The 11,093-nt window shown below is 48.3% G+C and overlaps 1 protein-coding gene across 2 annotated transcripts in view; it reads right to left on the bottom strand.

Moving 5' to 3' along the window:
- Window positions 1-1,188: 1,188 nt before the first annotated feature.
- Window positions 1,189-11,093, bottom strand: part of skila (SKI-like proto-oncogene a) — a 33,183-nt gene continuing 23,278 nt past the window's right edge. The window contains exons 3-8 of one of the 2 annotated variants that reach the window (XM_086129342.1): window positions 9,012-9,116; window positions 8,373-8,458; window positions 7,126-7,268; window positions 5,241-5,548; window positions 4,365-4,595; window positions 1,189-3,925 (exon numbers count right to left, since the gene is read on the bottom strand). In XM_086129342.1, the coding sequence (XP_085985468.1) occupies window positions 3,659-3,925; window positions 4,365-4,595; window positions 5,241-5,548; window positions 7,126-7,268; window positions 8,373-8,458; window positions 9,012-9,116 (1,140 nt within the window). In that variant the 3' untranslated portion in view covers window positions 1,189-3,658. The remainder of the gene's footprint in view (window positions 3,926-4,364; window positions 4,596-5,240; window positions 5,549-7,125; window positions 7,269-8,372; window positions 8,459-9,011; window positions 9,117-11,093) is intronic. The other variant, XM_086129343.1, reaches the window with a different exon arrangement.

Genomic DNA, 11,093 nt, shown 5'->3' with positions numbered 1-11,093 from the left:
GTGCGTCTCACTCGGGGGGGTATATTCAGGCAGGATTTGGTGCCTGATGAGTGCAACAGCGCCATTGGTGGTCGTTCGGCGGTTTCATGGAGAATTACGCCCTGAGTGCAGTAAACTGCGGTAGCACACAAATACACTGTGCGTAATTATGATACGCCGAATAATTAACATAAACGTTTGTGTGTGTGTTGCCTGCGAGTGTGTGTGTGTGCGCACGTGCGCTCGTGTAGCACATGTGCATTGCATGTACAGTACACCCAGTACATAAATGTTTGTGGCATACTTCCAGAGAACACACTGTACTTGTGCTCTCCTGTCCAACCCACACACTTTCCATTGTCGGACTTTGTAGCGGGATGCTCCAGGTGAGGTCTTTGGCCTCCCAGATGGCGCCCCCACGGGTTCCATTGAACATTTTGCTCAAAGCAGAGGTGTGTGTGGAACCTGCGCCCCTTCACTTCCCCTGTTCTCAAATTGTGGAGTCTATTTCTGTTTTTGGTTGCCATGGCACTTGCGACTTAAAATCAATCAGGCTTATTGGCAGGAAAAAGTTTTCTCCCCTATGTTGGGAGCTTGTTTGCTGGCCTGGCTGTGCTTCACTGGACAGACAGGAAGCATGTTTTGTACAAAGATATTTGGAGTGTGTCCACTCGCTCAAACAAACCACGACTGGGAGGTTTAAATTTAGCAGAAAACCTTGAGAATGGGAATGACATTTTATTTGTAGTTTTGTTTTGTGGAATGAAAAGGACATTTTGATCGGATTACTACCATATCGTCGCGTGTGACCTGACCGACCCTGATAGACAGACCTTTGACTTGTTGAAAATAATTTGTGCGGCCCTTTAGGGTATGTATTTGATACAAATACAATATGTATACTCATAATAATCTTTCGGAGGATTCAATAGCTAACCATCGGGCCTTTGCGGCTTTGATTGGAAGTGAGTGAAATGACTGTAAATTGGCCCGATTGTTAGTGTGACCTTCAATGTCAAAAAGTTTCACTTTAGTTCTCTCAAGATGCTAAATATCGATGTGTGAAAATGAGCAGCAGGAGACACGTGTCGATGGCTTAACACTACAGAACTTTACTTGAATTGCATCCAAGTTCATTGTCTCTACACATTTTAGTTCTCTCAAGATGCTAAATATCGATGTGTGAAAATGAGCAGCAGGAGACACGTGTCGATGGCTTAACACTACAGAACTTTACTTGAATTGCATCCAAGTTCATTGTCTCTACACAAGGTCATATGTACAAGGTGTGAAATGAAAATGAGGGTAAAGAACAGGAAAAAAAAAAAAGAAACCACAAAGATACAAGAAGTGAGGTATTATAGAGCTAAAGAAGCATTTACAGGTCAGGTCATGTCTGTACTTGTCAATATTAAATGATTGAACAGTTATCAGAGTGTCCTCTGCATTTAAAAAAAACCATCTTATTTATATATATCACAACATGAGGTAGGAGATCAGTGTCTCGAGTCATGCAAAGAACAAGTCTCATCACATGGTTATTGGCAATGGTCATATTTATACACGGACACTGCAAGTCATGTTTCAGCATTGTGTGGCGGAAGCCACGAATATCTCTCGCTCTCTAGATATAGATGTACAGATAGATAGATAGATCTTTTTTTTTAATAGAAGTGTATAAATGAAAACACAGTGTACCAACTTGTCGCTCACCAATGCTAGGATGGGACGACAAAAGCATGCCACCGAATAGGAAAAGAACAGGGGTTCCCAAACTTGCCGATTGTCATTCTTGTCGGGAATTCACATTTCCTGTCTTTTATTTATCATCTTTATTTACAGTATGCGGCGACATTGTGTTAAAACCCCAACAGAGGATATGTCAATGTCATCGTGGTGGACAAACTTGGTACTGGTGTTAAAAAAAAATTAGAACTGTACAAAAGCATATGTGTTGTAACACTGCAAAATGTAATCCATCGTTAAAGAGGGGGGACACTTCCCTTTCACTTCAAACAGCAGGCCCCTTGTGTAGAAAACATTGACTTGTTCTGCTCCGTTCCCAACAAAACCAAAAAATAAACAACACTAATACTGAATATGAATTTAGCGGCGTCAACAGTGTACAAACGTACAATTACAATGACGGTCTCAGTCTCACGCACACAAACACACACGCTGACCTTGAATGAAGTCTTCATCTCAACCCATCATGATTTTTCAAAAACTTGCACAGGTTCATGCACACGAGCCTCGGTGGCTCATTATTAGTATTCTACGCGTGGGAGACATTTTATTTTCATGTGTATGTGTGGTCATGTGACAAACATGAGAGGCTGCGAAACATGCATATACATATATGCATTTTTTAAAACATGTTAAACCTGGCGGCAGCACCTATGATCTGGCCTGCCATCAATTCTTAAAAACATCATCGAAATTGTTATGAAAAACATTTGTAATTTTTTTTCAGAAATCTAGTATGGCCTTTTGTGGATTTCATAGAAAAAGTGACAGGAATGTTTGTTTTTTTTTCCTTTCCCCAGCTCCAAAAAGATCAGGGCAAATTGTGAGGTGAAATATCATTTTCCTCCACATCCACTTGACAAGTCTGCATGTTTTTGCAAAGATCACAAGCAAAAGCCTTTATTCCCCCCCGGTCCCATTCATATAACCTTCAAAACATTATCCACGGAAGAGTTCATATATTAATGGCTAGTTTATGTACAAAGTGAATAGAAATCTTTAGTTTAATATTATGTTAAATAATTTCTCGAAAGTACCCCCCACCCTCAGCAAGGACTTGATTTGCAACGCTCCTTATAATCTGCCTTTGAGATGGAACACAGTGGAATGTCTTATCAATTTGCATTTGTTGCAGATGCATAAAAAGTTAGAAAGAGCCCCACCTCTTTTTTTTTTTTTTTTACCTCATGTGCAATAAAAAGCACATTTTGCCGAGTAACGTGACAAAAACCGGAGCTCCGGTGCGGGTCAAAGTCAACCCTCCATGGGGTGCCGCCCCTCTCCGACTCCCTTTCCTGCCGCCGTTTGTTCAGTCGGGCAGCATAACGGGCAAGTAACTGGTGTCACCTGCTGTCCCACATTCAGGTCAAATCAAGGGGCGGGGCTGTAAGCTTGCGTTATTATCAAAAAGCTGCCTTCATGTTCGGCGCAGAAAACAAACAAACAAATAAACAAACAAACAAACAAACAAACCAAATAAACCCCTCATTCCTTTCCCAGAGGGATTATGGGGGAAGGATGACCCAAGTACCCCGGAACAAAGTAGCACAGTGTTTTGTTTTGTTTTTCGGTGGGCGTGGAAGAATGCCACAGTGGTGCGGAGGGAGGACGGCTTCGCAGAGCGAGGTGGCGATGGCAGTTGTCTTCCGTTTTCCATGACATGATTTCACTTTGCTCTCAGAGGAGACGAGCGCTCACCCGTCCGCGAGGTGTGCCGAGGGAATGCAAAACAAGCAGCGCGAATGGTGGTGGCTATCAATTGAAATCACGTGCCAAACAAACCAAAAGCTTTTTAAATATGTTTGCTGAGAGCAGAAGAAGGATTACCAGTAATAATAACAATAATAATAATAATAATAATAATAAAAAAAGGCAAAACTCTTCTTTGTTAAATTACAAAAGTCCTACAGTGAAAGCAGAAGAGGGCTGCCGTTTACTTTGGGGCCTCCGAGAAGGAGGAGGATGAGGACGGTGAGGAGGAGGCGGGCGAATGGGCGTTGGGGGGCCCGGTGGACGGGGTAAGGGGAGGCGAGGGGCTGCCCCCGGCGGGGATGGCGGCGGCCGACTGGGCCATCTGCTGCTTGAGCTGGGCGATGGTGCGCTCCAGGTTCTCGCGCGCCTCCCGTTCGCGTCTCAGCTCCTCCTGCAGCTCCTGCCGGTCGGCCTCGGCGCGTTCCAGCCTCTGGCGAAGATCCGACAACTGCGAAGAGACCGCGAGGAGGAGATCTTAGCGAGGTAAACCTTGGGAACAACGCACAACGAGCGCACAACGTTGTTCGCGCTGGGCTGACACGGAGCCGGAAATTGATGGCATGTGGAGACGGGATGCTCAGAAACAAGCAAAACGTGAGGGCCGGAAGTTGTATACAGTGGTGCCCAGCCTACAAGCTTACCTCAGATAATGGTTTAATTAAAAAAAAAAAGCAACTGGAATGACCTCGGTTCAGAGACTGTATTGTGCACATGTGGACATGACGGCTTATGTGTTGAGCACATTTGCAAAGTACTTTGCTAACCAAAACTGGAAGCGAGACACCCTCGAGTCAAGTATCTTATTTCATTCACTCAATGAATACGGCACACGTCTGTCTACTTTAGCGTCCGACCACCTCGGTCCGACGCGCGGCGTGGCATCATACCTGCGCGGCGTAACGCGCCTCCTGCTGGCGCCGAGCGGCGGGTTCGCAAGCGCACGTCTGCTGCCGAAGCCGCTCCAGACGCATCTCCAGCTCCAGCTGCTCCCGGCGGGCCTGGCCGAGCTGACGCGCCTGCTCGCTGTGCGCCGCCTCCAGCTCGGTGCGCAGCTCCCGCTGCTCGGCGCTCAACTCGCGGAGCCGCGCCGCCTCGCCGCCGCGCAACGCCTCCAGCTCCTGCGGGGTAAACGGAGCCGCAAAGAAAGGACACAAAAGTCAGGAGTAATAAGACGCAGGAAGCCGAGCACTAACTTTAGCTTCGGCCTCCAGTGCTAGTTTGACTTGGCAACATGAAATTTGCTTGGCCCGTCTTGTGAACAGACCAAGCAAAAAGTGTCAAGAAGCCATGCCAGAATAGGCACAAAGGGCTCGATTTTTGTAGGCAGCGAACGTGCATAAAAAGTGGCGCATTTTGAGCTCGGTGCAGGTGCAAGCCTCTTTGTGTTTAGGAATTTGACAGGGCACGGTGCGCCATGACGAGCATTTTTTTGGTGGTGCACCTGCCAATTTGGTGACAAAAGGCAAACTCATCTTGAGACCAACTCGTTGCGGGGCAGGTGGTAGAACACCATTTTGGTGGATTTGATTGAGGTGTAGGCAGACAGATCCTGATCTTCGGGGTTGTCTGGTGGATGTCAACCTATTTCATTCATATCGATGAGAACAGTGTGCGGCGAATCCTCTGGATGAGCACGAGAGTGACTTGAACGACCAAAGCAATTCCTTGAATGCTTTCAACATATTTTGCTGATATAAAAGGGATTCCGACTTGAACCGAGGAAGCCTGCGAGTCTATTTATCCGAGCGGGCTTGATTTCTCACCATCTCCAGTTGCAGCTGCTTGTGCAGGGTGGAGTTCAGCTTCTCCTGCTGCCTGCCGTACATCTGCACGATCTCCACGACGATCCTGTCCTTGTCGTCCTCCGGCCCGCCCGACGTCATGTTCACGGCGCATCCGGCATCTTGGTCCGCGGGATGAAGAGGAGAAGGAGGAGGGCTGTTGTGGGAGCGGGTGGCTATCTTGCCGCTCAGGATGTTCGTCTCCATGGAAACTGCCTGGGCTTGGCATTCCCGCTCGGCAGCGCGTTGGCATTTGGCCTCCTCAGCCGGTGGAGGCGACGCGTGGAGATCTGAGGAAGAGGAGCGGGATGAAGAAGGAAGTTAGCGAAGGAGGGGGGGAAAAAAAAAAAGAAGGTAGCAAGTGCGGACTGTCGTCTATGCAGAAAAAGATCGTCTTTGCGGCAAAATGGGAATTAGGGGGAGCCTAATGCGACATCTGGCAACGTGTTCTGTCACTTTAAATCAGGGGTGCGACATATTTGATTCCCCCCCCAAAAGAGACTGGGCATGGACCAAAAATAATGTACCAAAGTGACATCCAGAAGTACAATAATTTTTTTTTTAAAAAACCTCAAATTTAGGATACGTTAATGCAATGAATATTCCAGGACTCTTAATAATAAACATGCTTTGTGGGGCGGATTAAAGAACGGAGTGGGCAAAGTGCTTGACCTCTTAGAAATGTATCTGGGGAGGCATCAAAAGCCGCATCTTGTTTTGCTTGCCTTTTATTCATATAGTGTGTGTGCGTGACAGAAATAAATAGTGCATACAGTACATGCTAGACACAAATAGCAGTGAGTCGTTCGGATGGATCAAAAGCAAGTAGGCTAGCAAACCAGTGGAAGTTACACAGCAAGCGGAAGAAATAGACAGCAGACTTTTCAAAATTCAACCCCCAAAGCCAGTTTCCCTTCCCAAAATGAAATTCGGTTCGCGTGTCTATTGTGAGTAGATGTGGGGGGAGTCTAAAAAAGGCATGCCGGAAAAGATGCGGGAAGTCTGTCTTTTTTTTTTTGTAGCATCCCCTCTAATCTTTGGAAGATTCAACCTTGACATGGTTGCACTTAGCAATATGAAATTTGGTATGTCTAGAATGAGTAGACACACAAAAAAGTCCAAAGAACCCAAGGAAAAGTTTCATGAGCCCATGCTTGAAAAGTCCCAGAAGGTGGCCATTTTAGCATTTGCGGGACAAGAGGACGAGTGAAGAAAGTGACGGCGTGGGAGGCGGAGAAGCGCAAAAGAGAAAAGGATGGAAGGAGAAAAGCCTCACAGAGAGACGGGCTGGGATGGCAAACACATTCCTGTGATGACTATTCATGCAAACACACACACATTTGTACTCGAAACACACACTGCAGAAAAAGTGCAGAAAAGGAGGTCACCACCACCACCGCTTTGCTCATCAATAGTGAGGTACCCCCCCCCCCCGCCACCCTCTCCCCTCCCAAGTCTATAAGTGAAGGTCAGCACACGATTACATGCATGGCTGCAGGCGCGCGTGTGTGTGTTTTGCTGTTTACAGTGCACACGTGTCTCTTCCATAAGCACGCTTGTCTCTCCCGGTCACGTCGTAAGAATGTTAACAGCTTGCGCCAGCTCCTCTCTAAGTGCGTATTTATTTACAAACAAGCCGCACTCCAGCAGTACACCACAAGCAAGCAGACTTGTGACTGACATCCATGATTGCAGCTGTCGGCTCCACTTGATATTCACTCTCAAACGGGATCCGTTCCTCAAACCGATAACTTCAATAAATTCTCAAATAGACAAAAAGCAGCACCGTAGCTTTAAAAAAGGAGAAATGTTGTGTGGTTTTTGGGCTCAACAGCACAGCGCTCGGTTAACATGAAGGGCAACTGACCCACGGGAGGCTGGTCGTGTTGCGGCGCTCCTCGGCCATATTGATGTTTGAGCAGCGCGCCGAGTATCTCGCGGCTCATCTCCGCCTCCCTGCGCAGGGACACGTTGGGAGCTAGCATCTTATCGTATGTGTACAGGTAGTAGCTGGAGAAGACAGAGGAGAAAAAAAAAACAACAAGGAGAGATTAAACACCGATACACGCTCTGAGACAGCTTTAATGAATTCCGTTTGTTCATAATTGACCGACTGCGGCTTTTTGTTACCCTACTCATCATCGCGAGCAAGCAATGTCACCTTTCATGGTCTCGTAAAACCTTCTGAGTTATGGACTTAGCGGGGATGATATGCAACATATACGGGAGCCGTAATTCACGCTGCGCGCGCCATCAAACTCACACCGGCGCCGAATATTGGGGTAGGTCTTATCTTGTATTTACACCCACTCCGCCTAAACAGACCTTGGGCTTATCACAAGCGTCCAGGTGGCACTATCTGCTTCTTTACTCGTGAAGACCCCGCCCCCCCCATCATCAAGAGACCCCCTCCAGACAAAGCTGCGGTTGGCACGACGAACTAGGTTAAGCAGAGAAGTACAACAGTGGCAACCCAGGCCTGATTGAAAAAAATGCACACCCAGCTGATGGTTGACAAGTGCGACGCGCATGGACGTCAAACGTTGTGCTAAGTGCTGCGGAGGATGTACTGCGAGACGTTCATGATGGCTAACCGCCGCAGACGCGCTAGCTACAAACTGGCGCAGGCTGTTGTGGGGTGCCGGCGGTGGCGGGGTGTCAGCGCGTCACGCAAGTCCCACGCTGGCTAGGCTTGGTCGGCCGTTTCCGCTTTTTTTTTAATCTGCGTGGAATTACGCTTCAATGCGAGATGGTGAGAAGGCCAATTGGAATGACATCATGCCATGTCAGTGAGTTTTCTTTTTGGTTTGGTGGGTTCTGTGCAAAAAAAAAAAACAATGACTCTGTTTTGCAGGATTTGTGTGAAAGAGACTGTAGTGAAGTTTTAATCAATCAATCAATTTAATAATTGATGAAGATCAGTGAAGTCGTACGTCAGTCGTTATAGTGGTTCTGATGTCACAATTGCGCACTCGTCCATTTAGTGGACAGCTATTCAAAAGTCCTGGACTTCTTCATTCGGCACAAGGACGGGAAAAAAAATGTGTGTTTTTTGGGGGGGGGGGGCTTTACAAGGACTCTAAAAATACCAGAGCATTTCCTATGTTGTAGTACCTCGGGTGGACCAGGGCGGGGTGTCCCGGCTCCTCCTTGATGTCCGGGAAAAGCTGATCGTACACCGCGCTCGGCGACATCTTAACCTGTGGTACAAACAAAGCAGTACAAACAGACACTTTTAAAGAGAGGAATGATGACAACGAGTGATTAGATGCGCGTAAGCGTGGAGACATGAGACAGGAAATGGGCTTCACTGTCACAATTGTAATCTAATAGATGCTGCCAGGAGACATAGATGAGGGATCACCTGCTCAACACTAAGTAAGTGTGCCTTTGGGGGGAGGGGTGTGTGTGTGTGTGAGAGAGAGAGAGAGAGAGAGAGAGAGAGAGAGAGAGAGAGAGAGAGAGAGAGAGAGAGAGAGAGAGAGAAGAAAAAGAGATCATGATGATAAAGAGCTTGGAAGACCATCTCTGCAGCTGTGTTATTGTGTGCGCGCTTCCTGCCAAGTTGCACCGAGGAGACACGCCATCAGAAAATGAGCGGCTTGTGCGTGCGCGCGCTTGGCGCACGGTAGCCGACCCAGAGAGCTGACCCGCATGTACCAGGGGGCGGCAGGAGCAACTGGAGGTGACGGATGGGAGAAAGGGAGGCGCGTGCAAGGGGGTGTTAAAGGTGGGGGTAGCCTGGCGACTGACCTTCCTCGCGGGCTCGGCTTCGGCCAGCTTGCCGCCGGGGGGGCAGAGGTCTGCAGAGGATTTGCGCGCTTGGTTCTCCTGGTCTTCATCTGCCGCAGCCGCCTTCTGGAAGGGAGAAGGGGGAAGGGGGGGCGTCAAGGTTAAACAAGACGGAAATGTACACATGGAATCCCAAAGTGAGATTTCCTATCCATTTGGAGCAAGACTTCTTCAAAAAAAGCTGTTCTTTTGATATGTGCCAAACTTGTGCATCAGCCACTACAGTGTTGACTGCCATGACTGACGCCTATCAAGACATCAAGACCTCTGCATCTAAATTCTAGATGCAAAGAGCTTTTGAATAGCTTTCACCTGTAGTGTCAGATGTACAACTTTGGACATCAAGACTCATAATGCCGCGAGCCCGGCGACCGCCGCCCGTGACGTCATCAAAGCGCGGATGGAAACGATGCCGACGGCAGTGCGGGAAAAGTAGAAAGACAATATCGATGCAAACACCTTTGAAAATGGAGGACGGAGGAACTAATGACATCCAACCAAGAGATGGAAAATGGAGACGAATGTCGTTGGGGGGGGGGGAAAAAAAAACAGCGAGGCATACGGGAGCGAGCGGGGCCGCCGAGGAAGCTTTACATGAATAAAAGAGGAGCAAAGCCGAACGGTCTGCCATTACGCGCTGGCGTGCGTGTGATTCATTGCTAGGCGGGCCGCAACGCAGCTGGGAGTCTCTCTCAATGTGAGGATGCGCTATACATTATACACTATACATGCCAGTGTGTGTGTGTGTGTGTGTGTGTGCGCTTAAGCTTTATGATTCATGATGTCAGCTTCTTAGCCTGCGTGGTGTGTGCTGAGTAAATACAAGCGACATTGCCTCTGCGCATGTGTGTTTTCAGCAAATCCAGGGCAGGCTCAGCAAGGGGCTCGATGGAGCTGATGCTCAAGGCTCCACCCTATAATACAACTCAAATAAAGTCAAATGACCCTCTTGACAGACAGGTCATGGAGACTGAACAGGAATGACTCATCAGCTATTTACATCAACAACCACTCAAAAGTTGCTTGCATCTGGATGCACGAGTCTTGCTGTCAAAATGATACGTCAGTCAGGATAATAGGCAACTCGTGTGAAATTTTCTTTTCGATGAGAGGATATACCCCCGCCCCCCCACCCCCCGACACACCCACACAATCATCAGCAAGAGGAAAGATTTCATCTCAGAGCCCTCATGGCTCAGAATGCCACTCAACAAGCGGCTAGCGGCCACCTGACACGCGAGCTAACAGATAAAGCATCAAACAAAGGTTTGACAGATTATGGTCACAGCACGGGGATAAGCCATTCTCAATTGCTCACTGAGCAGTTGTGAGTCGCAAAATGTCATTGTCTCCCCCCCCCCCCCCCCCCCCCAGTGGTCCTTTCCAGTCACGGTCGGCCGCGTCGCGCTGTTATGAAAGATCTGATGCTAGCATTCTGTGCTCATTGTTGTCAGATGTTCATTAAAAAAAAACCACACACAATCATGTATTCGTAATGTGTGCGTTGTCAGGGGTAGGAGCGTATTTACAAAGACGCACTTGAATGAGTGTGTGTTTGCACATGTAACAGCCTGGAGGCAAGAGCACAACCAGGTGTGTGTGCGTGCAGAGCGAGGGGGCTCGTCTGTTTATGTTGGCTCCCGATTGGCTGGATTCTTTTTTTCTTCCCTACTGCAGCAACAGAGAGGATGGGAGGGGGAGGGCGGGAGAGACTCGGGGCCCGGAGACTGACGGAAAGTGACGGTGAAGCCACTGCAGTGGTGCCTCGTAGAAGCGGATGGGTACGTGCATGTGTGGGAGGCGAGAGGTGACAAAAAACACAAGACAAGCAGTCGCCGGCAGTCCTTTCTCTGCTTGACCCTCATTACAACGCACGGTGTGCTGACGACACAGCTCACTAAAGTGCACGCCTGCGTGCGCATGTGGTCTTTAGGAGTAAACGTCACATGACATGCGAAGGACACCGAGGCCCGTCTTCGAAGGACCGTTTGAAGGTTAACGCCCGCCGTTGAATGGCTGGTCGAGCTTTACTGCACAACTCAG

The sequence above is a fragment of the Hippocampus guttulatus genome, chromosome 14, assembly GCF_054856545.1.
Source record: "Hippocampus guttulatus isolate MCC_2025c chromosome 14, RoL_Hgut_1.0, whole genome shotgun sequence".
NCBI lineage: Eukaryota > Metazoa > Chordata > Actinopteri > Syngnathiformes > Syngnathidae > Hippocampus > Hippocampus guttulatus.
The sequence above is the reverse complement of the archived record's forward strand: the minus strand, read 5'-3'. Positions and strand labels throughout refer to the sequence as shown.